General features: G+C 37.7%; 14 protein-coding genes across 14 annotated transcripts; 7 read left to right on the top strand and 7 right to left on the bottom strand.

The window, feature by feature from the left end:
• Nucleotides 1-120: 120 nt before the first annotated feature.
• BDF20DRAFT_848431 (iron sulfur cluster assembly protein 1) lies at nucleotides 121-1,011 on the bottom strand. The gene is made up of 3 exons (XM_053079863.1): nucleotides 721-1,011; nucleotides 343-649; nucleotides 121-264 (listed from the first exon to the last, which is right to left on the bottom strand). Exons 1-3 carry the CDS (start codon nucleotides 814-816, stop codon nucleotides 167-169), a joined length of 501 nt encoding a protein of 166 aa, XP_052941388.1. The 5' UTR covers nucleotides 817-1,011; the 3' UTR covers nucleotides 121-166.
• A 386-nt stretch (nucleotides 1,012-1,397) lies between these two features.
• Nucleotides 1,398-2,105, bottom strand: BDF20DRAFT_832110 (uncharacterized protein; the record flags this gene model as incomplete). Its single annotated transcript, XM_053078509.1, has 2 exons — nucleotides 1,398-1,629; nucleotides 1,930-2,105. 2 exons carry the CDS (start codon nucleotides 2,103-2,105, stop codon nucleotides 1,398-1,400), a joined length of 408 nt encoding a protein of 135 aa, XP_052941387.1.
• A 316-nt stretch (nucleotides 2,106-2,421) lies between these two features.
• BDF20DRAFT_909804 (WD40-repeat-containing domain protein) lies at nucleotides 2,422-4,225 on the bottom strand (the record flags this gene model as incomplete). The annotated part of the gene is made up of 4 exons (XM_053083634.1): nucleotides 2,422-3,572; nucleotides 3,644-3,842; nucleotides 3,914-4,124; nucleotides 4,203-4,225. 4 exons carry the CDS (start codon nucleotides 4,223-4,225, stop codon nucleotides 2,422-2,424), a joined length of 1,584 nt encoding a protein of 527 aa, XP_052941386.1.
• A 256-nt stretch (nucleotides 4,226-4,481) lies between these two features.
• BDF20DRAFT_951382 (origin recognition complex subunit 2-domain-containing protein) lies at nucleotides 4,482-6,469 on the top strand (the record flags this gene model as incomplete). Its single annotated transcript, XM_053084877.1, has 2 exons — nucleotides 4,482-4,719; nucleotides 4,867-6,469. The coding sequence occupies 2 exons, from the start codon at nucleotides 4,482-4,484 to the stop codon at nucleotides 6,372-6,374; spliced, it is 1,746 nt and encodes a 581-aa protein (XP_052941385.1). The 3' UTR covers nucleotides 6,375-6,469.
• Nucleotides 6,470-6,471: 2 nt separating this feature from the next.
• BDF20DRAFT_848410 (Rho GTPase activation protein) lies at nucleotides 6,472-8,904 on the bottom strand. Its single transcript, XM_053079862.1, has 5 exons — nucleotides 8,740-8,904; nucleotides 8,577-8,638; nucleotides 7,059-8,449; nucleotides 6,877-6,988; nucleotides 6,472-6,797 (listed from the first exon to the last, which is right to left on the bottom strand). The coding sequence occupies exons 1-5, from the start codon at nucleotides 8,815-8,817 to the stop codon at nucleotides 6,632-6,634; spliced, it is 1,809 nt and encodes a 602-aa protein (XP_052941384.1). The 5' UTR covers nucleotides 8,818-8,904; the 3' UTR covers nucleotides 6,472-6,631.
• A 1,922-nt stretch (nucleotides 8,905-10,826) lies between these two features.
• On the top strand, nucleotides 10,827-12,228 carry BDF20DRAFT_88533 (uncharacterized protein). The gene is made up of 5 exons (XM_053081933.1): nucleotides 10,827-11,148; nucleotides 11,242-11,364; nucleotides 11,431-11,657; nucleotides 11,732-12,065; nucleotides 12,131-12,228. The coding sequence occupies exons 1-4, from the start codon at nucleotides 10,987-10,989 to the stop codon at nucleotides 11,865-11,867; spliced, it is 648 nt and encodes a 215-aa protein (XP_052941383.1). The 5' UTR covers nucleotides 10,827-10,986; the 3' UTR covers nucleotides 11,868-12,065; nucleotides 12,131-12,228.
• Nucleotides 12,216-13,819, top strand: BDF20DRAFT_88195 (chromosome segregation protein Spc25-domain-containing protein). The gene is made up of 6 exons (XM_053081696.1): nucleotides 12,216-12,286; nucleotides 12,390-12,883; nucleotides 12,957-13,022; nucleotides 13,086-13,331; nucleotides 13,404-13,502; nucleotides 13,571-13,819. Exons 2-6 carry the CDS (start codon nucleotides 12,628-12,630, stop codon nucleotides 13,684-13,686), a joined length of 783 nt encoding a protein of 260 aa, XP_052941382.1. The 5' UTR covers nucleotides 12,216-12,286; nucleotides 12,390-12,627; the 3' UTR covers nucleotides 13,687-13,819.
• Nucleotides 13,820-14,530, top strand: BDF20DRAFT_88196 (uncharacterized protein). The gene is made up of 5 exons (XM_053081697.1): nucleotides 13,820-13,954; nucleotides 14,022-14,059; nucleotides 14,130-14,247; nucleotides 14,306-14,347; nucleotides 14,410-14,530. Exons 1-5 carry the CDS (start codon nucleotides 13,952-13,954, stop codon nucleotides 14,440-14,442), a joined length of 234 nt encoding a protein of 77 aa, XP_052941381.1. The 5' UTR covers nucleotides 13,820-13,951; the 3' UTR covers nucleotides 14,443-14,530.
• An 87-nt stretch (nucleotides 14,531-14,617) lies between these two features.
• On the bottom strand, nucleotides 14,618-16,347 carry BDF20DRAFT_909799 (WD40-repeat-containing domain protein; the record flags this gene model as incomplete). The annotated part of the gene is made up of 7 exons (XM_053083633.1): nucleotides 14,618-15,043; nucleotides 15,118-15,343; nucleotides 15,406-15,698; nucleotides 15,760-15,817; nucleotides 15,883-15,977; nucleotides 16,051-16,155; nucleotides 16,222-16,347. 7 exons carry the CDS (start codon nucleotides 16,345-16,347, stop codon nucleotides 14,618-14,620), a joined length of 1,329 nt encoding a protein of 442 aa, XP_052941380.1.
• Nucleotides 16,348-16,772: 425 nt separating this feature from the next.
• On the top strand, nucleotides 16,773-17,727 carry BDF20DRAFT_832103 (uncharacterized protein; the record flags this gene model as incomplete). Its single annotated transcript, XM_053078508.1, has 4 exons — nucleotides 16,773-16,809; nucleotides 16,872-16,961; nucleotides 17,031-17,612; nucleotides 17,708-17,727. 4 exons carry the CDS (start codon nucleotides 16,773-16,775, stop codon nucleotides 17,725-17,727), a joined length of 729 nt encoding a protein of 242 aa, XP_052941379.1.
• Nucleotides 17,728-18,343: 616 nt separating this feature from the next.
• Nucleotides 18,344-19,078, top strand: BDF20DRAFT_810719 (guanine-N1-methyltransferase; the record flags this gene model as incomplete). Its single annotated transcript, XM_053076618.1, has 2 exons — nucleotides 18,344-18,706; nucleotides 18,773-19,078. The coding sequence occupies 2 exons, from the start codon at nucleotides 18,344-18,346 to the stop codon at nucleotides 19,076-19,078; spliced, it is 669 nt and encodes a 222-aa protein (XP_052941378.1).
• A 167-nt stretch (nucleotides 19,079-19,245) lies between these two features.
• BDF20DRAFT_832101 (uncharacterized protein) lies at nucleotides 19,246-20,055 on the bottom strand (the record flags this gene model as incomplete). The annotated part of the gene is made up of 3 exons (XM_053078507.1): nucleotides 19,246-19,656; nucleotides 19,745-19,854; nucleotides 19,926-20,055. 3 exons carry the CDS (start codon nucleotides 20,053-20,055, stop codon nucleotides 19,246-19,248), a joined length of 651 nt encoding a protein of 216 aa, XP_052941377.1.
• A 514-nt stretch (nucleotides 20,056-20,569) lies between these two features.
• BDF20DRAFT_88252 (eukaryotic rRNA processing) lies at nucleotides 20,570-21,812 on the top strand. The gene is made up of 3 exons (XM_053081730.1): nucleotides 20,570-20,863; nucleotides 20,947-21,112; nucleotides 21,188-21,812. The coding sequence occupies exons 1-3, from the start codon at nucleotides 20,615-20,617 to the stop codon at nucleotides 21,454-21,456; spliced, it is 684 nt and encodes a 227-aa protein (XP_052941376.1). The 5' UTR covers nucleotides 20,570-20,614; the 3' UTR covers nucleotides 21,457-21,812.
• A 1-nt stretch (nucleotide 21,813) lies between these two features.
• BDF20DRAFT_88802 (uncharacterized protein) lies at nucleotides 21,814-23,438 on the bottom strand. The gene is made up of 4 exons (XM_053082054.1): nucleotides 22,939-23,438; nucleotides 22,445-22,864; nucleotides 22,326-22,359; nucleotides 21,814-22,255 (listed from the first exon to the last, which is right to left on the bottom strand). The coding sequence occupies exons 1-4, from the start codon at nucleotides 23,227-23,229 to the stop codon at nucleotides 22,122-22,124; spliced, it is 879 nt and encodes a 292-aa protein (XP_052941375.1). The 5' UTR covers nucleotides 23,230-23,438; the 3' UTR covers nucleotides 21,814-22,121.
• Between the last annotated feature and the right edge of the window lie 685 nt (nucleotides 23,439-24,123).

Here is a 24,123-nt window from a genome sequence, read left to right as displayed (position 1 = left end):
TTCTATTGAAACTCCATCTGTTATTATACAATGTAACTTTGCGTCTTGCAAGAGAGTTCTTCTGGTATCAGGTATATAAGAATATACTTAGAATAAGTAAATATTAGGGCTAAAATGTTATCCAATCATAACCGGAGCAACCTCCACTTAAAAAATGGACTAAAAATTATGATGATGCTGCTGCTGCTGTTGCTGTTGCTGTTTTTGCAGCACGCTTTCTCTTATAATCTGCGATAGCTGACTTGATGGCATCTTCAGCCAACACTAAGATAAACAGAGTAATGTCATGTTAATAAATGTTCCGCACAGAGAACACATGGCCTTTCCCATCCATCGACTTACTTGAACAGTGCAGTTTAACAGGAGGTAAACATAATTCCTTTGCAATTTCTGTGTTTTTGATTTGTCCTGCTTGTTCTAATGTCAAACCACGCACACGTTCTGTCATAAAGCTACTAGAAGCAATAGCTGAACCACAACCAAAAGTTTTGAATTTGACATCGACAATTTTTCCAGTGGCATCATCGACCTTGATCTGTAATTTCAATACATCACCACAAGCAGGTGCACCAACGAGGCCAGTACCAATATTGGTCTCTGTTTTGGGGAAAGAGCCTACATTACGAGGTCGCTCATAATGATCTATAACCTATGATTTCAATTCAGAATGAGTCCATCAAGGTCTGCTTATATAATACACATTTCATTCCTGATATAAACCTTTTCATGATAAAATCGAGTGCCTGAAAGAGTCATAGGTCGTTGGACAAGTCGAGTAGAACGAAGGATAGCACTAGAGAAGTTGGTACGCAACATTTTTTACTGTATGATAATAAATACGTCCGTTGAATGGAGTGAAATAAAGAAAAGAATATAGAAAAGAAAAGGAACCAGTATCATTGCCAAAAAAAGTTTTCTTTTATATTTGCTGGGGGGCGTGTTGCAAACAATAAGAACGAGAAAAAAAATCTGATTAAAAGGGGGGCTGTGACTGTAAGCCAATCAAAAGAGACTCGTACTTTATCTGATTGGATTTTTCTGGATTTTTGCATCTCCACAAAACCGCGACCGAAGTAGCCCGCTTTACACCGAAAATAGCTTAGAAATCATCAAATAAACTTTTATTACAGCTTTTCTTGGTCTCGCTTATGATTTATTAGTTAGCTACAAACTATAAAAGCATGCAGTAATGCGTTCATGTCTGACAAAGGGTTGGTATAACTTTTGAGCTATGTCATTTTTGTGAAAAGAAGTATTACATTGGATATCGGAAATAAGCTTTTTCAAATTGAAGTTCAGTCTATCTAATTTGTGTGGGGAATCGGATAAGTGACAAATCAGGATTCAGCTTATTGATTGGGTAAGTTTTTTTTCTATCAATTCAAACACAGGATCAACTATAATTTCAGTCTTCCAGATAAGCCTTCACTAATAGCAAAGAAACCTCCAAGCGCCAGTACACCGGCAAGAAGAACAATAAAGATAACCACCTTACGCTGCTTTCGAGGGTTTTCTTCTCCTACTTCGCCGTTAGTACCTTCACCTTTATTATCATTAGATGCCGCCGAATTGTTATTATTATCTGTTGATGAATCCGCAAGAGGAGCTCTTGTAGGTAGTAAAGATGTACTATTATAATAAAGCATGTCGACTCTTTTGCAAAATAGAATATTTGATAACAATCTTCTCGTAGACGAATCCTGCAACATGTTTGCAACGCATTATTTATAAACTGTTATTGCCGGGTACCTCATTATGCTCTACTTTTACAATGAAAAAGTAGAACTCATTATATTATTAATCATGTCGATTACTCTGTTGACTTAATTAGCGGATTTGTAGTATTTTCACTGATGAATAGGAAGCTAATGGTTGCACCCCCCCCCTGAAGGTCAATTTGGCCAACAGCACAGAGCTTATAGCCATTACCATGATAAAACCAAGAATAATGTCTTGCAAAGCTTTATGACCCTCTGCGTGTTAAACTCTTTTACTTCGTATATGGGCTGATAAAAAAATAATGCACCCTCAGTCTGGAAGGAAGTGAAGCTATAGGGGTCATTATAATGGTAGAATGTTGATAAAGTCGTCCTTGTCCGTACCATGTGTCGGTAATCGTCAGTTAATTTCTTCTGTTGTTTCCTTTTAACGTATTTTGTTGGAGGGCTACTGTTACCAGCTTTTTAACACAGACTCAATATTGTGAGTCTTCTTTTGTTGCTTTAAATTGAAACTCTTCAAATGGAATGCTTTATGGAGAACTAGTGCTGGCTTTTAATCACATGCCAAGCATTGAACCACAGGAACGTAAAAAGTTCGTATCCAAATGAACGAACAACGATGAATGTATTTACATAAAGGGTTCAAACATAACAATGGACTGAAACTATTCTATTTTTATTGCACGGCAAATAATTGCTATTATGGTGCCTTAAAGAATATCATATATCCAGCATCGTCATGCGCTACCACAACATTTGTCAATGGATGACTTGTCAACCCCACGACTTCATTATCCCCTATTTTTATACTTGCAATTGTTTCTCCTGTATGAAGCTGAAATCCATATAAATAGTTATCTTCAGTGACTGCGTAGACAATATCACCTTGCGGTGACAGTGTTGCTGTTAAAAAGTCAGATCCGACTGGTTTCTTATGCGTCAAGGTCCTCACAATTTGCCCTCGTGTATCCATAACGTATAAAGTGTTGGTTTTATTGCATATCAAATACTGGTGCGAGTTTCTGGGAAGCGGAGTTATACTCTGCACAGCAGCTGTGCCTAATCCTCCCATCGGCAAAAGCTGTCCTTTTTCCATGGCAGGCTGAGGAGTAATAGTGTTTAGACACGACGTTGTTTTACAATCCCAAATCTTAACGGTGCCGTCGCTACTGGCACTCAAAACCCTTGTATTATCAACTGAAAATACGGCTGCATTCACAAACGAACTATGCCCTCTGAATTCCTTCAGCATTTTACCCGACTTTAAACCATGAATCTTTATGGTTTGATCGTAACTGCCACTCAAAATCTGGCTGTTTTCTTTACTGAAGCATAGCGAGGTGACGCCCGCTCCGGTGGCATGAGCTGCTATTATTTTCCGTTGACATTGCCCGGTTTTCACTTTCCAGATAAATATCTTTCCATCCGCTGACCCAGATGCCAACAATTCATTATCGCGACTAAATGCGACACAGAGCACAGCTTTATCCATAGCCATCATTCTATCTTGCGCTTGGTATGACAGATCTTTTCTTAGCTTGCCCGTCAAATAGTTCCATATTTCAATAAAACCATCAGAAGATCCTGTCGCGAGATAGAGACCGTTTTTAGAAAAAGCAGCACATTCAGCATACGTCCTCTGCTTTGCTGAAGGAGCGGGAAATTTGACAGAAACGTAGGGCTTTGAGGCAAAGATATCTTGTTCAGCTTTTTGAACTGTAACAGTGCCTCTAAATAAGTCATAAATGGAGTCTGCTGTGATTGAACCTTGTAGTTGTTGCCATTTGATACTTTGTCCCAGTAACGATAACAGCCGACTGTTGGGAGCCGCAGCTATTTCTTTCTCCAAGTCTAATCGTGTTTCATCAGTTTGATTCAGAAATAATCATAGGTGCGAATGTATTGATTTTTCCTCTACTTACTTTTTGCTATCCGTGTTCGTCTTTCTTCGGAAGTGTACTTTGGTTTATGAGGCAATTTTGTCTTTGCTTCATCTAAATAGCGCTCCATTATCTCATATCGTTCCGGATACTCTTCGTTGACAAATCGTAAGACGTTTGATTTTCTCAGCACAATCTCGGCTGCACTAAGCTCATTATTTTCAATCAACTCGAATACAATCTAAGGTATTCATTGAGGCGAAGGTTACAATTGTATACATCCTTAATTTCAAATCTGTTTATCTTTGTTACTTGTTCGTAAAGATCGATTAGTTTTTCTTCCGAAATGGCAAGCTGAGTCACTTGTTTCAAAACGATATCCCATTTTCCATCCTTGATATCTTGAATAAACCTGCTTTTATCCTCTACTGTATTGTATATCTGGTTCGACTCCTTCTCTAAAGCTGATCGAGTTCGATTCAGATTGCTTTCTCGCAGAAACTGAATGATTAACTTGACTACACTATTTCAAAACGTCAAGACTAGACGGATGAATAACTATAAAAAAATGCGTTCTAGAGTAAGCATTGCAGAGACGTACTCATCCTTGTTTATGCTATTCATTGTTCAACTGTGTTGTGGCTTCTTTCTATGACCCTAAAGCTGCCAAACTGAAGCTTTTACATAATTGAAGCGCGCGCGGCATGAAAAGTGTTTTGAGTTCTAAATAAGCTCGTGCGTGACGATTTAATAAAGTAGACAGGAACCGAAAAGAAAAGAAAAAAAAAAGCTTGTCCACTCACTCGTTTCTGTAGTGCCTATAGCCAAGGTTAGAACCTGTTTCATTGTTGCTGTTTGATTGTCAGATAAGGAAAAAAGCATGCAGATATTAGTACAATCTGACATCGATATCCCAATTCACATTCGGAGCACTGTCGATGCGAGAAGTGCAAAGTTGGAAGAGCAATTAGTCAAAGAACATCGATCGTCAGTCAAACATGTGAAACGCAATAACACAAACCAGATCGATGTCGGCCTGACCGTCAGTGAGGATCGCACGTCAAATTCAGGGACACGTCTTCGGTCAAGACAGCAGTCGTCCGCTCTTTTTAACGATAGTGTTGAAGCCGATGCCATGGCTATTGATCAAACAGAAGAAACAGCACAAGTCCTAACACAGTACAATAAAAGTCATCATGACATTGCAGCTGACAAAGCCGAGACGATCAGAAGGAGTGCTACAAATAAAGGCAATAATGGCAAAGACGAGAACGATAATGACGAAATTATGGATAAAGAGAATAGGGATTTGCGCGGAAGAAGCATTTACAAATTCCAGGCAAATTTAAGAAAATCTGTCAATACCATGATGAAGAGAGCAACATCAGCTATTACAGAAGCTGATATAGAAGATCAAAATCTATCAGAGGAAGTAACAGAATCATTAACAGTTAGGAGATCGGCAAGAACCAAAAAATCAACGAAAAAGAAGCAAGAAATGGAGCAGGCTTCTTCGAAGAAGCGAGCGATTGATCATACGAAACGACGAAAATTCTTAAGACAAGTTGAATTAATGAGAAACGATAGAGCTAATTCAGCTGATGAAGAGGAAGAAGACGAAATGTTTGAAGACGACGAAGATGATGAGCAACATTCTCATCCAACCGATAAAATGGATATAGACGAAGATGAAGATGAAGATGGTACAACAGGAGGAAAGAGTTCAGCTACCTTTGAAAAAGAGGGTTATGAGCGTTACTTTCAAGATTTACATTATACAGCAAAAACTTCGAATAATACACTGTCGAAATTGCAAATCTTAGAACCACAGCAATTCAAAGATATTTTAGAGAAGGCTCCTTCCAAACATAAGGAGGAAGTTCTTACTTTATCCAACATGCATAGGCAATTTTTTTCACAGTGGTACTTTGAGCTTCACTCGGGGTTTAATCTCTTATTCTATGGTTACGGTTCCAAACGTAATTTATTAAACGAGTTTGCTCAAACCTGCTTGACAGAAGGACCGTTGATCGTGGTGAATGGTTTTTTCCCATCTGTTTCCATAAAAGATATCTTACTGAAAATCACGGCTGGCGCCCTGGAGCTCACCGGTCCTACAGGTTCTTTGCAAGATCATATTCAATTTATCTGTGACTATTTTGCAGAAGACAATCGGGAGTATGAGTGTCTGTATATTTTGATACATAATCTAGATGGTGCTAATCTCCGTAATGAAAGGACGCAGGCTGCTTTATCTATGCTTGCTAGTGCCACTAATATCCATGTCATCGCTTCCGTCGATCATATCAATACTGGTCTCTTATGGGATAATGTAAAGTCAACAAGATTTAACTGGATTTGGCATGATGCAACCACTTTTGATAATTATTTGGTGGAAACTAGCTTTGAGAACTCTCTGTTGGTGCGATCTAGTGAAGTGGGTGGCGCAAGAGGCGCGAAATATGTCTTGGACTCACTCACGACAAACGCTCGTGGTGTGTTCAAGATATTGGCTGAGCATCAACTCCAAGAAATGGCAGAGAGTAATATGGAGGGTCGTGGCAACGAGACAGTCGGTTTGACTTATGGTCAATATTATCAAAAATGTAGAGACCAATTCTTTGTGTCTAGTGATTTGGCATTAAGAACAGAGCTGACGGAATTTAGAGACCATAAACTGATATCAACGAAAAAGGCATTGGATGGTACAGAAATTTTCTATATACCCTTGGATCAAAATACTCTAACTGGTCTAGTTGAACAATTGAATTAAAAGAGTCAGGATAATACAATTGACAATTTGTAAATAATATTCCATTCTTATGTATTTGACTCGATAAGAATAATAAACTGCCCCTTCTTCCAGCGAAGAGTGTTACTATTTTATTGAAAATCAAAGTATAAAATACGTAAAAGTAAAGTAAAATAAGGGTTAGATGAGAAACTACAGGTAAATGGTAAATAGAACGATTTGAATTGGGGGTAACGGGGGATATCTGTGATTTACAAATCTATAGCACAGTGTATGTGCTAATAGTCAGCAAACAAAATATGACTTTGTTGTATTAAAAAGTCGACTGTTTGGATAATATCCTGCATTCGTTGATCACCATTTGAACATCTCATCAAAGTTGGTCCAAACACAACAGCTAGATTCCTGGAATTCATGCGATTCGTTGATTGATGCTGGTGGACTCTGTTATTGTTCATGATCAAGAGTTCAGAAGTTAAAATTAAGCACGTGATATATCACTTCTCTGGATGATCATGCTTACCTTTTTAAATGTTGCACAAGCTGTTTAACTGTGCTGTATACTTCCAGAGGAAGTTGATGAAGTATTGCATATGTCTTGTTTAGTCGTTCCTGATCTGTTAAAGAAGAAGGCACTGCAAATACAATATAACTGCTAGTTAGATTCAATTCAATCTCATGGCTTTTCAACATTTTGCGCTTTACGTATGAAATAATTTGGAATCAACGGTGCAGATAATTCTCTAAAGTACAATTTCAATAAACTCGTAATCACATTCACATCATCATATTTCGAAAGATCTGGATTCTCTCGGTTAAACTCCTTTTGAAGCTCTTTCACTTGAGCGTAGGTACCCGATTTCCTGTAAATGCCTTCTACATCTAGACCTCTTGATTCAATTTCCTTTATACAGTGAGAAATGATACAAGGTACTAACAAGTTTTCTGCTTTTGCTTGTTCCACAAGATCATTTCCGAAAATTGATTTATAATTGTTATTGTTGTTTACACCAGCACCACCACTACCAGTGGCAGTAGTGGGCTCTTGCGGTTGTGATGATTGCTGCTTTTGCTGAAAGTAAAAGTTGCTGTTTCCTTGTTGTGTTAATGGGGACGTGCTTAACACAGCAGCAGGGTGTAAAAGTTGTTGCTGCTCAGCAGCCTTATTGTTCGTTCCTCGCTGATGTATTACAGATAAATGATGATGGTGCTTTTCAGATGACAAAGGGTTGGATATATGTAAAATAGAGTTACTGGATGTAATTGTAGAAGAGTTGTTTGGCTGGACAACGTTGATTTGAACGCCGTTATCGCTACTGCTATCATGCCGCATTACGGATCTCTTTCTTCTGCCCGAAAGTCGAAGGCTTAGTTGACGAAAAAGACCCGGTGATGAATCTTTCTTCGGTGATTTATTGGTGATATCAGTGGATGCGGCAATAGCGTGCGTATTTAATACTGCAGGTTCCGTGATTGATATAGCAGGAGGCGGTTGTAAAAATTCATCATTATTCGTTTGCTGCGAAGGTGGAGTTGACGGTGGGGAGTTACTGCTTTGCTGTTGACTGCAAGGTAAATCGACCAGAGTGACACCATCTACATAACCAGCATATTTATAATTGCTACTGTCATAGTTTCCAGTGTTGTACATAAATGCATTGATTCGGTTCTGATGTTCAGCTATTGCTCTTGTCAGAGATTCATTTTTGATGCTTAATTCCATCGATTTATTATGTAATTGAAGTACATTTTGTACTAGCTCTTCCTTTGCCAATGCTAATTTCTCATTGTGTAAAGTGGCATTATTAATTTCCTTCTGAAGTGAATCGAGTCGCTTGATATAATAGCCTTCGATTGTTTCCCAGTGTTGCAATAATTGCTCTTTAACGGATAAAACATCTTCGTCTTGAATTCGATTGATTTTAAATTGTCTAAATTCGGGTAAAGCACTGTTATGTTGCTGTTTCAAATGCCATTTATCTCTTCCGGTGATCTGAGGTTGTGAATGCCCAGGTACTGAATTAATATGAGCCAGCATTGAATCCTTTTTAGACAGTTGTTGCTGAATGAAAGGAAGACCAGGTTCTTTGAATATTCTATTTAAGGCATGAGAGAAATCATTATCGTCGAATTTTGATTAAATGCACAAAATTAAGGGGCAAATGAAATATTCTTTTTTAAGTTCTATTAAGGTGATTGATCGCAATGAAGGTATTTATTTACCTGTAGAACCCATGATTTGAGTAGGAAGCGATTGTATGTCTTTTGGATATATCCTTCTTCAACTACATAAACAAATTATATGCATTTATGTTAGGCTTGATATGCAAAGTTACAGATGCATGCAAGAGAAAATTGAAAATTAACCTGAATAAACTCAACTCACAGAAAAGCTTGTATAACTTACATCCAAAGCATCTACTGCTGCTACTGATACTGGGGGTAAAATAGACTGATAAAGCATAAGCACCACGTAGACTTTTTTTGTAAAATACTGATGAGAGAAAGAAATAGGGAAAAGAAGCTGAACAGGCTGCTAATTATCTGAAAGCCTAAATGATTTGATTTTAGAGCATGCAGTTAATTAGTTGATTGCTGTTTTTAATTTCAATTTGAGACAGAAAAAAAGTTTGTGAAACGTTGTTGAAGATCACAGAGAAGTCATTGATGATAAAAGCATAAGAAAAGACTCATACCAGCTACAGACTCTACATTAGAATTCTACTGAAAGATTTTTTTGCTTCCTTAAAAAAACCTATCGATTCACTGTACTAGTTTTATTATACGAGCATACTTCAATTGTCCAGATCAAAATTTGAAGAAATACACGAGTTCGAGTGCGTGTTTTCTAATTTATTTCATCAAGCAACTCTGTCCCATTTCATTTAACACCTCTTTTCTACTGCGATGCAGAGGGAACAATTTGAAAGAAAAAGTGAGCATAAAGGAGAAGTTGAACAAGAAGCTGAGGTGAAAGATTCTTATGAACGAAGGCAAGGCTAGCACCAACGCTTGAAGATTTCAATGTATGCTATTTGAAATTGGGTTGGTCTTTTTAGGTTGTTTTCCAATCATTAGTCGGTCATATGGTAGTTGTTTATCTCACTTAGCTAGAGAGAAAAGCTGCTGTTCAAAGCAAAGCTGGCAAATGAGAAGTGAATCGCCAACGATGGCAATCACCTGTTCGAGCTTAAACCTATGTCGTTCATGTAGATAGCTGTAACACTCGACCGCTATCTATATTCGCATTTTGCATTGATCACTGTTAGATTATCGATGAAACAATACCTTTTTTGACAGTGATCTAGCGTACTCATCAGCTATCTTCGAACAGATTGTTTAAAGCATTTAAGGGCTTATCGTGTGAACAATATGAAATGTGCTCTCAAATACATATACAACATGCAAAAACAGTTTTATTGAATTCGTAGGTAGCAAGACTTTATGTGGCTTACTGGCCGTCTAGAAGAGTATTCCATGGGTCCATTTGGTGTTTTACTTTCCCCCCGGCCTTCCATTTGTGTTATAACATTGAAATGAAGTACAAGTATCCTTTTATGACTCCTCTGAGAGATATATTCTAGAGCACTTTTAGCAGAAGAGCACGCTTCTTGTTATTACGTTCTTATAAGCCGACAGTAGATGTAGGAATGACCCAATTGTTCGTCAGTTTGGACAGATCATTGGCAGAGCGAGTGGTAGGAAGTTATCAAATAATTACTGGATATTTAACTTCGCAGGTAAAAATCCTTTGCACACTCATACTTTTTTAAGTCGCTCCCTCCACGAATTCAATGAGACCATAGCGTATTGGCTATTGTTAAACCTCTTTATTTATTTATAGATAGAACTTCCGCGGAATTACTAAAGAGAAGGCAGTTTCTGTGACACTTTACTCTTTGTAAAAAAACGAACCATTTTTTTTAGTCTAAGCTGCCATGTATCCTCATTTTTGTAACTTTTCATTGATCTCAAATATAATCAGCTGTGACTGTAGATCATTGGTAACGTCTGTCATTTCAACATTAGAAGACACCCTTTGCAGCATTCAATATATTTTTAATAATGGTCGGCGAAACTGCATTTGTACGGTAGAAATGAACAAAGGAAGGGCGAAACTATCAAATGGAATTAAAGACCCTTCAACTACTGTCTACTAACTTATTTGATTTTACATAAACGATGATGTAGGCCCTTTCGCAAGTACCAATGTGTAGCGAGATGATATATGTTCTTACGGTCTCTAATACACGTTAATGAAAATACAAGAAGTATTGATAACAAATCCATTCCTGATTTGCATGTCAAACTCGTTTATTGAATAGCACTTATCAATAGTTGATCTCCAACACAACAATAACGGTACAGTGTTGATTATTGTCATGCACATTTTGTATATTCTCTGTTATGACGTACTTTTAACTTTGCCGATCAAAAAAATCAATTTGGAAAAGCAGAAACGATCTGAGTACGAAAACACGAACACTCTGCATAATATTATGCAAGCGAAGTGACCGTCTTACATGTTCAGAGGCTTTGCAAGGAGTATTCGTCCCCAAAGACTGAACGCGATAGAAGTTTTTTCATTTCTATCCCTTCTTTAGCTTTTTCAAACTTCTACAAACGCTCAAAAATGTCCGCCGAAGAAGCTTTTACCGACGATCTTATGGTTCTTGAAGAAGAAGCCATGAAGGTTTCCGAACAAGTTCAAGCCTACCACCGTAAGCTCATGGCCCCCATTTGGGAAAAGCGTCGTGAGATGGTCAAAAAGATTCCTAATTTCTGGAATCAAGTTGTAAATACACATAAAATTTCGCACATCATAGATCTGTAGTAATGCTTCAAACCATTAAGCATGTCTTATCTTCTATCATAAATTGTTTTGTAGTTCACTAACTCTACTTTGAGTGAGATGGATCCTACCGATAACGACATCGAAGCTATCGAAAATTTGGTTGATTTCCATGTCGAATATGATGATAACAAGCCCGACTACCGTAAGGTTACTGCTGTACGTATCTCATGTTATAAACTAACGCTAGTAGAACGTGAACATTTACTTTGTCAATGATTGTAGACCTTCAAAAAGAACAACGTTTTCAAAAACGAAACACTAGTCAAGGAATTCACCATTGACCCTGAGTCTGACGCAACTGTCATCTCAAAGTCTACCATTGACTATCATGAAAATAAAGCCCCCAACCAGAAGAAGCGTAAGGCTAACGATGACGACGATGATTTCGATGGAATGGAATTCCTTGATTGGTTCAGTAACGACGATGCTCGTATGGGCATTTTACTCACGTAAATGAAAATTTTAGATAGAAAGCTGTTTCGAAAAACTCAAGCTAAATATTTATCAATTATGCTCTCGATAGTGAGGATATTTTCCCTAACGCCCTTGATTATTATCAAGGCGATGAATCTGACGAAGATATTGACGAAGAAATCGAGCTTGGTTCTGACTCCGAAGGTAATAGAGTTGTGAATAGCAGTTTAGATTTCTACAATTGACTTACGCCTTGCTTTCGATTTGCATAGATGAAGAAGAAGAAGAATTAGCAAAGCATAAATCAAAGAAATCTAAGAAATAATTGAATTGAAGTCTTTTCATTTAGATTATTTTTTATATTCAAACCTTGAAGTCTATCCGTCCAGCCATTGTAACATTTTTCCTGGTTGAAGATCATTTAAAATGAATTATCAATCTAGGTTAGCTATTATTACAAGACTGTTATCTGTAAATAAACAATATCTAAGACAAAAAAAAAAGAAAGACATTTGCACTACATGCTTGCTCTAATTGTTATGAGCATCCTTAAGTGAAGGTCGTCAGATTTACTAGTTGAAAAACACAGCTGGAAACTTTTCGCTTCAAGAAAATTTTCAGAATTGCTGTGCAAGCTATTTTAAGGTGTTGAATATAGATTGATGTAAGCTAGAGTATTAATCGGCAAGTAGTGATAGTGGGAACGGGGTCAGTAGGTAATCTGTTAACCGTGATCAATACATTTATCATAACCCTGAACTATAAAGAAACAGTTAATTGATAATTGACGGTCTAACCCAACGGACCTTACGATCTGAGCGTTCAGTGAGTATTTGAATCTTTATTTCCCCTAACATAGCGAACCATAATCATGATCAAAGGAAGGCGATTCTATCTACAGTATTCTTTTCTATATCTACTGAATAACCTTGTATAAGCTGTTCTAAGAATTCATAAAGCTCTCCCTACAAAATCAAGAGCGGAGTTGAATGTTGTCTTCCTCACATGACAGAGGAATGTCTGTATTTCATCGTTAAAAACTTCTTCTGGTTATCGAGTTTTTCAAACATGATGACTCTTTCCGAATTGACAACAATTGGTCAGATCAAAAATGATGAAGACCGGTTACGTGCATATAAACAGACACTGCAGGCAAAATTGAACGATTTGAAGAGAGAATATCAAATTGCCAAAGAAAATGCTGCACGTAAATCAAAATCGTTAGATGATTGGAGACAAAGAGAACGACAGAATACGCAAGGTATATTGACACCTTATAAGAACTGCATGTCACTATGGCTTTCAGTTATTCAACTTTTTCTTACTATTTGTAGAGCGAAAAGCGCAGTTATTAGAGGAGATCGCGAAACGCAAGGCAAATGTAACCATAAAGCAAAAAGGTAAAAAATTGGAAAGCTTTACTCTATGTGATCACGCTACTAAAAACTTCCAATGGGTTAAAGAGTTAGAAAGTAGTGAGGATTCATCACTGATACAAAGGAAACAACAATTGGAAGCGAAACGTGCGCAGTTAGAGTCTGAAGAGGCTAGCGCGAATAAAGTTTGCGAACTGTTAGTGGAGAGATGTTCACAATTGCGAAAAGAACAGTTACGAAGGAATGAAGACGCAAAGATTGAGGCTACAGTACGGCAATTGGAGTTTGAAGCATTATCAAAAATTCTACAGTTAGAAATTATTATACCTTCTCGTAAGTGTTTGTTTCCCAACGAGCACTGGTAGTAATCTGTTTATTCACTGTCTTGACTGATATCATCTGTAGCCACAAGTCTACGGTTCCTTTTCAAATACATTGACATTACAGATCCTGAAAGGGTTTATTCATTGCAAGTCGGTATTGGCAATACTAATATATACACAGGTAAAATCATTCGGCGAAATTCTTGTGAAGTTGAAGACTCTGTTTTGCTGATTGTTGCCTTTTATTAGTATCTGATTGTGAACCACAAATACCCAATCTTGATTTTTTGCTCTCTCAATTGAACGAAGATCGAGATTTATTCAAATTCTTAAAGTTGGTTCGAAAAGCATTCAAAAAAGTGTGATTCATTGTGCATTCTATTAGGATCACTTTCTCCATAATCTCCATTATACATCTACCAGTTTCCAAGATCAATTAAAAGATTTCCCTTCTTTCTTATTACGTAAGCCATGAATTCACTCCCAAAAAGAAAACAAAAAAAATGACGTCTGAGCGAAGTTTGACAGAAAGAAATTCCAGGGCGCACTTCTTCCAAATCATTTACTCTTCGATTTTTCATACTTTTGTTATCCTAATTCTGAAACCATACTTTAAATAACTATACAATAATGGTAGAATTGACCCATGCTGAATTGCAATCGACAGCACATTAACGGTCCTTTTATTCATTGAACATAGGGTGCTGTTAAACGTTATCCTTATCCCAAAGAAGTTTGGTAGAGTGAAGTTCAACATCCCCGCACTTTCAAAGTTTGTCGGTTCTAACCTTCTGTCTTCATTGCATAGGTCACCTGCTGGTGGCTGGTGGGCACAACCCAGGAATTGGAAGGCAAATACGGCTGTAGCTGCTATTGGTATGGCAGTTACGTTGGGTGCTATTTGGAGTGTCTCTGCTGAGAAAGAAGTAAGTTAGCCTGACCGCAATAGCATTTCATACTGATACTGATACAGATTTTGTAAAGGTTCGATACCAACAACCTACTCGATGGATCCCATCAATGCTGGTAAGTGAACGGTTATAAAGATTTTGTAGTTAGAGTTCGATAACACTAACGAGATTTAATAGTGGGCTAAGCAATTCAAAGATGAACAACAATAATTTATTTAACCTTGCGAATGATACAACAGAAAAATAAACCACCTGTTAAGTGATTCTCACAAACTAAAACTGCCGTAAACTTCATATTCAAGCGTTTATTCACCAGAGAGTTGAAGAAATAAAATGTACAGATGATGCGGAAAAGATGAATTCATTGTTTAGGTTTCTATAACTACTACAACTCATCCTTCGTCTTCTCAACCTTATCAGTTTCTTTTACGACAGTAGCAGTAATTGTATCTGGTATAAGGAGAGGGCTTGCTTTGGAATTGTCAATTACGTTTATGTTAGATGCAGCTGTATCCACCATCTGTACAGAATCCGAGTTCACTGAGTTGATTATTGAGTGTTGATTGTTGGAGCTATCAATCATAGGTTGAAGATCCACAATGGACAGCACCCAAATCAACAATCCAGCTATAGCACAGGCTAATAGAACTGTATAGAGAGGATTAATTGTTACTTGCGATGAAAATTGAAGAGGAAGTGATACAATTCGACAACTGTTATCTGCTGAAGCACTGGCTAGAATTCGTCGATCCGGACTTATTGCGATAGAAGTAATTGAAAAACTGTGTGCATCTTTTATCTTGACTAATACCTAAGGAGGAAGAAGTATATACCTATGTAAACAGTATTTCTAGTGCACCCTATCGAAATTATTCTTGATCTCACCTTGAGTGCCTGAGCATCTAGCAGTGTTATACTTAGATCGGCACTTGCAATAGCAATCAAGGCACCGTCTTGACTGATAGTGAAGGATGTAATAGGCTTGTTGCTCACTTTAGTCATTTTCAATTTCTCGAATGAATAAGCATCAAATTTGATGATGTGACCACCAGGTTTTGTCACCGTATTTAACGCTGCATATCCATAGTCTTTTGTAAATTTGCGGCCGTATCTGATAACCAACAATTAGCCATAGGGAGCAATATTGTTACCCATCCACTTCATTGGGTTTACCTGAAAGCTCTGAAGTTAGATTTCATATTTTTGATCAGAGTTGAGCTGGGAATTGTTTGTACTGTTTGGCCTGTATTCTTGCCGCGTAGATTAATTAATTTTAACGCGTCCCTTAATACACAGATAAGCTTCTCTTTCTCAAGGTTGAAATCGACGTCTAAGATTTCATCATTTTCTACTACGTTGATACGCTGACAAAGCGATTCATACGATGGAAATTTAAACACATTCACATTCCCATCAGTGGTACCTGTTGCAAAAAGTGTACCGTCTTCACTGAAACGGACTACTTTCTGTGGCAAAATAGTCTTTAGATATGTAAGAAATTCGTAGGGCATTCATTACGGTACATACCTGATAGTCATCTGCCTTGCGACTTTCCAAGGTGCTCAATGACTTTTGATGTTCAAATCTTTCAAGCAGCTTAGTTAACAAATTATGCCAGTCTTTACTCTATCGTTAGTGTCTGCTACCTACTTGTCTTCCAAGATTTTGAACACTCGACAGTTTTTATTCATTCCAATTTTTATATTACTCTCTTGCTCATTGACACCAGTCACTGCAATCATTTCCTACGCACATTTTGATTGTCGATGAGCTGTATGAAGGGGTTATCGTAATCATCAAAAGTATTCGGTGTATTACAGTAGGATGGATATCTATGCACATGGGTGCATCTTCTTCGGATTCAAACTCAAATGTCGCGTCCTCTTCCAGGTCTTTGCGTCGTATGTCTATTTTATAAGAGGCCTATTTATTTGTCATCAGAAGTCGCACGTTATAAGGACGACTTGTATTTTCTTCTCTTCTACTTACCAACTTATTTTTGACACCTGAACGAGAGGCTCCTCCGCCACCACCAATGATCAATTGGTTATTTGAGGCAAATCCTAGCCCAAAAACTGGAATACCGATAGGAACATTGAAAGTGGGACAGCTCATACTTAATTTAGTTCAAGCATAAAGAAGAAGTAAAGCGCGAAAGTTTAATTTTTTTCTTTTTCGATATTGGCGTATTATTTTCATTCGCCGTCAATTACCATCTTTGAATGTGGAGTCGATGACGTAGGATGCCCGCCTATTGTGCCCCTTGCTCCCAGAAGCGAGAAACCAAAAAAGGTCCTCGAGTCGTTCATTCAAGTCCTGCGTGGTTTAAGCTGAGAAACAAGGGGATCCGCCTAAATCCAGCAGGAAAAAAAGTAAATTCCCCGTATTTTCAATTACACAACTCATATCAATCAAGTGTATCACTTTTGTATAGACAGACGTAAGGAGCTCCATTAGGGATAACGGCATTCATTGCGAAACCTTTTGTAAAATTTGGAATGACTTAGTATTTCTATTTCTAACTTATCCTTACTATTAGAATGGCTTTTCGTCTAATCTCAAAGAACGCTGCAGCTGGTAAGTCATCGAGTACAAATGGTCAAATTATGTATTATACTGACCCTACATTGCTTGAATAGCTGCTATCGCCACTCGTCCTACATTAGCAGCTACTGCTCGCCGATCTGTTGGTAGTACTGTCATCCGCCACTATACCACTCAAAAGCAAGGTTAGATAAGAAGCGAAAATAATGCTAGAATATTCATATCGCTTAACGCTTCTTTATATGTATTGATAGCTGATCCCAAAGAAAAGGCCAATAGTATCATCAACTCTTTGCCCGGCAACAGCCTTGTTTCTAAGACTGGTTTCCTCACCTTAGGTACCGGCCTTGCTACCTATATCATTTCAAAGGAAATCTATGTCGTCAATGAAGAGACTTTGGTATTGATTTCCACTGCTGGTTTGCTCGTGGTTCTTCTCAAATACTTAAGGGAACCTTTCAACAACATGGCAAACGAGCACATTAACCGTATCAAGAACGTTTTGATCCAAGCACGTGAAGATCATAAGACTGCTGTTAAGGAACGAATTGATGAAGTTGGACAAATGAAAGATCTGGTTGATGTAACTAAGGCACTTTTCGAATTGTCCCGTGAAACAGCCAAATTAGAAGCAGAAGCTTTCCAACTTAAGCAAAAAGTCGATGTTGCTCGCGAAGTCAAGACTACTTTGGATGCTTGGGTCCGCCACGAAGCTAATCTCCGTGAGCGTGAACAGAAGCAATTAGCAGCTTATTTGATGGAAAAGATTAACAAGGATCTACAAGACCCCAAGATTCAACAACAAATTCTCGATCAAGCTATTGCCGATGTACAAAGTAGGTTTAAACACATCAAGAGGATATAACGATAAAAGAAACTGTTTAAAGGGATGACTGACGTTTTTTTTTTTTTTTTTTGTGTCTCTGTATAGAAATTGCAAAGACACATTAACTGAAAATATTTATTTAAATCGGTTTTATCTCCCCCACATTGTCCTATTTCCAAATTAAACTGTAAAGCAAACAAAATAAAAGAAAAAACAGTTTTTTCTCCGTACACTACCATCAACTTAGTGCGCCGAGAGTCACGTTAATTGTTCCTTTTTGGTCCTGAAATTTTCCCAATTTTAGTTTGTTTTTTTTTCTTCTGACATCGATCTGAAATCTCACCAATGTCAAGTCAACTTGAAAAAGAAACAGTCATTGATAGCTTAGCAGCCGATAACGACAAAACAGGTGCTACTGATGCATCTTTAGCACAAAGTACTGCTGAGACATCACTTGAAAAAAAAGACGAACCGGATGCGAGTACAAATAGCCAGGCAGAAGAGAGAAAATCAAACATCCGTACCTGTCGTGGAAAGGAGTACGACATTACCGACCCACGTTTTAAGGGCCTCAGTAAAAACGCGATTAAGCGTCTAATTAAGGATGAACTATGGGAAGAACAGCGAGCCGAACGTACAAAAATGAAGCGTGAGAAACATAAGCGTAAGCGACAAGAACGACGACAACTGCAAGACGAGGGTGTCGTAGAACGACTTCCAAAGAAGCCCAGGGCGAAAGATATGACAGTGGGGAATATAGGCGCTGTACTGGACTGCTCCTTCTCCGACTACATGAATGATAAAGAAGTGAGCTCCTTACGACAGCAAATTATACGAACCTATAGTGCAAATGTGAGAGCGGGTAAAGAATCATTAAAGCTAGCTATTACTTCGTTCGACGACATATTGAAAAAACACATGGACGATAAAGCACCTGCATGGCAAAATTGGAAGAATATCAAAATTACGTCGAATACGTATTTGGATGAGTTTAAAAAGGAGGACTTGGTCTATCTCACAGCAGATTCTGATAATGTTATTCATGATTTGGAAGAAGGGAAAACGTATATTATCGGCGGTATTGTCGACAAAAATCGTTATAAAGTATGGAATGAATCGAAACTGAAATAACCTACGATAAAGGTCAACTAACTAGAGTTTTTACAACAGAATTTATGCAAAGATAAGGCAGACAAAGAAGGTATTACAACAGGACAGTTACCTATCGGCGACCACTTGCAAATGTCTACCAGAAAAGTCTTGACTGTGAATCAAGTTTTCGAAATTATGGTAAAGTGGGTAGAGCATCGTGATTGGGAAAAGGCTTTCTTAGAAGTCATCCCTGGAAGAAAGTTAAAAGATACTGTAGTACTCAATCAAGAGAATGAGGACGCTGAACAGGACGATAGCGAAAAAGATGAGCACGCAAATGAGAATAGTGCTTCAGAGAATCAAGGTAGTAGCAAGCTAGAATGACACGTATATTTTGATTCTCAGGCAGCACGAAAAAAAAAAACTTCCTTTTATTAGAAGCCACTAGATGCAATACATATTTTGTTGAAATGTTGAGACGAAATGGTTGGATATATTGTCTCAAATTGTCATTAATAAACCGCCATGATGAATGTTACGTGAATATTGAGCTAAACTTCTTCAAATTCCACGTCATCATCGTCATCATCTTCATCATCATCTACATCCATATGAGTCGCTGTAGCTTCTTCAACAGTCTCTTCTGCTTTGGCACTTGACTGCTGATCGGCAGGTACACTTGATGTCGTCTCTGCAGTTGCTGTAGCAGCTTGCTGATGGTCGGAGCTGCTTGGAGAGGATGTCGCATTGTCATTTGTAGCTGATGGTTCAAGGTCTGTTGCCGGTGGAGGTATAGCTACATGTGTAGCATCGAAATCTTGCCCATCTGTTCGTAGCGCTAGGGCTTTTCTAGCGTTTTTTAATATTATGGGTAGCTCTTCTTCCCACCTTTCAATTTTGGTAATATACTTTTCTATTGCCTTCCTTTTGATATCAATGTCTTCTCTCAGAAGTTTATTGGACTACCAGTTTTGCCGTGTCAATTAGATACAAATCGTAAGCAAACTCAAGAGCCGCTTTATAACTTGGCATTACCCTAAATTATTTTACCTCTATAGCAGATACTTCTTTGGTGCTTAATGCTTTTAAACGAATATCATTAATCCCTCGTTCGATTTCGTGGAATGTTGCTTTTAGGTTAGTGATTTGGGTATCTAAATCTTTACCATGGCACGTAAAAAGTTAGACGTGTCGTTTTCTTTTGCATATTGCGTGCCTATGAATGAGGTACCTTGAGGAGCTTTTTTATTGTTTTGTTGTAGCCGTTGCTCTTCTTGTTGTGTTGATGTAGATAAGATATTGCCCAGACAGGCTTCGAACGTTGTCGACAATTTGTTAGTGAGTTCTACTAAATTGGCCATCTCTTCAATATATCTCAGGATAGAGTTGAAGAAGGTTAGTTTTTCAAGCCCGATAAATTGCAGGAAAGTTGGATTGATGTTTAAGTCTCCGTGGCTTATGTCTTCATTGTGACCATATTTACTGCCGCTTATTTCAATTGTAATTTTGGGATCCTGCCAAAAAAAGTCCCACAATTCAAAGACTCTTCACTTTTGCTTAAGCGTTCTGAAATATGTCCAGAAAAACAGAAAGAGCTGCCAGAAAAGCCGCTAAAAAAGCTATTGAGAAAGTCGATAAAAGAAAGGAGGAAGAAATAGACGAGGAGGAAATACCTGATGCTGTTCCCATTGAAAGTGAAGAAGAACAGATCCCAAGTGACGTTGAAACAGCCAGCGAAAGCGGCAGTGATAACGAAGATCCCAAAGATCTAGTAGAAGAAAAGGAAGAAGAAGAAGCTTTAGTGCCAAAGCCGAAAATTAATGATGAGGTATGCTTGTAGAAAGTTGCATCTACGTTTGTTGTGTCCATGTTAGTCCATTAACTTACTTGATCTGTAAATCGTTGACCACATAGGCCGCCATGACTCGCATTACTGAAGAATTTAAACTGAAAAACTTACCTTGGATAGAAACAATGACCATTACATCCAAAGAACCTATTGTTGTTGAAGATGTGAATAATGATATGGAACGTGAACTAGCATTTTATAAACAAGCTTTGGAAGCAGCAAAGCTTGGAAAGAAATTAGTAGAGAAAGCAGATGTGCCTTTTTGGAAGCCTGACGACTATTTCGCTGAAATGGTGAAGAGTGATGAACATATGGCAAAGGTAAACAGCATTGAAAGATACCCATCTAGTGCCTTTTGTGTACGCAGTTGTTTTAACGCTCCAAATGATCTTCTGCTATATAGATCAATAAGAAATTGGCCAATGAAAAGGCAGCTATTAAGGCAGCTGAGGATGCTAAACGTCAACGTCAACTCAAAAAGTTTGGCAAGAAGGTTCAGATTGAGAAGCAATTAGAACGACAAAAACAAAAGACAGAAACACTAGAAAAGATCAAATTACTGAAAAGAAGTATGTTTACTATTATAATTTTGTAAGGAAAAGAATTATGCGTTTACTGATGTTATCTTACACTTTCAAAAACAGAGAGAAAGAGCGGTGAAGATTTAACTGTGGATGATAACTTTGACATTGCTTTAGAAAAGGCAGATACCAAACGCGCAAAGAAGGATAAGGACAAACCTACAAAGAGTTTGAAGAGAGTAATGAAGGATAAAAAGTATGGATCTGGAGGAAAGAAGGGACGCTTCGCTAAGTCAAATACTGCTGAATCATCTGCTGAACTTGGCGGATATAACAAGATGAAGGGCAAACCAATCTTTAAAGGAAAAGGCAGAAAAAGCTTCAAGAAATAAGCTTCTTCCTTAAGCAGATGTTACCTAACTAACCTATATATTACATATATAACTATTAGATCTTTCAATTCCTTTTTCTACCTTGCATGTATATATTTAACGTTATCAAAATGAAAACTAAAAAAAAGCCTTTGTCAGCGATAGTGATGACGGTGTGAGTCAGGGGCCTTTTCGCTGCTGCTGTATGAACGCTTCCAGCTAGCGTTTTAGCTTGTGTTACAGTAGTTGTCATATCGCCATTTGTCTCACTTTGCATTTAAGCGAGCAGAATACGGACAGAAAGATGTAGACAAATGGAGGTGTGAGTGTTGAATTTTTCTGCACGCGTGTATTCTATTGATCTCTCGCTGTTTCGTACGTTTTCCATTGTATGAAAATGCCGGGTTTATTGAAAATTAAAAATAATGATGAATATTGTTAAGCACATGTGCTACAAATGCGTTTGTGTAATGCTATGAATTGCGCATTTTCAAAGAGGGCAAATTAAGTAAGGAAGAATTAGTTAGTTAAGAAAATAAGGTTTTAAGGAGTAAGGAGTATATATAAAAGAACTAGGAAACAAAGGAGGAAGGTAGTCTAAAAAGAAAGAGGGCTGAAAACCTTGCGATAGTCGGGTGCACAAGGCATCAGTAGTTGTTCATGATGACAAAGGACTTCATACTAATTTAAGCTCGATTGTTCAACTCTGTTAAAATGACTACTTCTTGATGTTGTTTGATCTCCAATCTGGCTGGTTTGTCTCCGTTGACTCTCTGAAGGGCTCTTTCATTCAATTGAATCTCCGCGGGATGTGTTGTAACTATTTTATAGAAAAGAGAATTAGAATTAAGGATACATGTCTTTCCCTGAGTCTATAAATGAGAGCATACCCCAATGCACAAGCATACAGTCAATTGTGAGACACTATATTTGAAAAAAAGAATGAAGAAAGTTCCCAGTGATTAGTTCAGGTCGATACCAGTTGTAATACCGAGAAAAAACAATTTACCAAAGTGATTACGCTGGAAGCAACCAATCCACGTTCTTCTCCGCCTAAGCAAATTAGAAGCACATAGTTGATAGCTGATGTCAATAAAGTAGTAATGGCTGCAATAGTATTTCGTTTTGCCATCATGTGTAATGAAGAGGATTGATGGGCTGTTTGTTGAGCCGTATTTGGGAAATAATAGTACTTGACAAAGATGCCAATATATAAGGCAGATAAAAGGACATCATAACAGAGGGTAGCAGCAGTGGCTGGCAATCCATAACCGACTAAACAATGAAATGGATATTGATTGCGAATAATACTGAGGCGGTATATAACCTGCAGGACTACTACTGCAATTTGAGGAATCAAAAGGCCAAGGTTTACAAGGTATAAAGGTGATCTGAAGCGGGATGTCTTCGGAACCGATATGATATGGATCTAGAGGCAATTTTTGTAGAACACACGTTTGTAACTGCCTTACAATTTTGAGACAAGGCTGTTTCTACTCTTACCTTCTCAATGAAATAAAGAAATAAAAATATTTTCGTGATTGTATAGATGATGATACAATTGAAGTTGGTCAAGGTACATGATACGAGGTTGCCGTTATTCGTACTGGTTAACATACAGGCAATCAAACAGAAAGCCCAGGTTGCACCATAAATTAGCAGCAATAGAAGTCGAACGTAATGTAAAGGTCCATCAATACTAGCCACTTTTCTTCCGAATATCAGTGAAATGATAGTAATGCAAGTGACACTATTAATTTCGGAAAGAATTTCCCATTGATCTGGCGAGTACATTTTCTGCTTTTTTTTATTATAATGTATTTAGTGGCTTCCACGAAAAGAGATCCAATGCACTGATGAAAAGCTGCAAAATAGAAGTAGAAAAGGAAAAAGAAAGGAAGGAAACAAACAGAAAAACAAGGCTCTTTTACACAAAAGAGTACAACTGTGTGTGTCCTGTCGAATAGGGGGGATTATGGAAAGAAAAAATTTGTCGTTGAACTCTGTGTACACTTCAAAGTTGAAAGGAGAGGAGCTGTAAAAACAGATCAAGTTTCTTTGCTGGTAGTGTAACATTGCTGGGGCTGTATGAGGCCAACAACTGTAACTTTGCCTAACCTGAAAAGTACACAAAATTGCAAGGCAGAAAAGAAAAAACGATAGGAGAGGATCATACGAAAAAGGAGAGATCTAAGCGTTAGATTTAAGGCGCTTCATATAGTGATAAAGTATAAAAAACCGTATAGAAGAAATATTTCGTTGGTTCGATTGCTAGGATTAACACCTATTGGATAGTGCATCATACAGTGTTCATCATGCAATTGTTCCCTTTTTTGGCCTGGTTTTAACCCGTAAAAGGTTTCTGTTCCTATCTTTCCTCCTTAGACGTGTGCATCAGTTCTCAAGGACCATTTGGGTACCTTAAAATTCTTTGATTCGATTAAGGGTACCTACGTAGGAAAGCATGAACTTTTTTTTGCTTTTTATATATAACCTGTGTTCGACGGCGATCCTTCATTTAAAGCCAATCTTGTTGTGGAGATCCCTCCTTTTACTTGATAAGGAAAAGATAGGATGTAATTTTAAAGGTAAAATCATGCTCTTCATACTCAAGGCATAAGCAATGGTACACCATCCTGTTATAAACTTCAAACATAGGGAAGAATGAGCTTCGTCATACGGACAATA

The sequence above is a fragment of the Mycotypha africana genome (assembly GCF_025528875.1).
Source record: "Mycotypha africana strain NRRL 2978 chromosome Unknown BDF20scaffold_1, whole genome shotgun sequence".
Taxonomy (NCBI): Eukaryota; Fungi; Mucoromycota; class Mucoromycetes; order Mucorales; family Mycotyphaceae; genus Mycotypha; species Mycotypha africana.
Note: the sequence above shows the minus strand (reverse complement) of the source record. Positions and strands in the feature narration are given on the sequence as shown.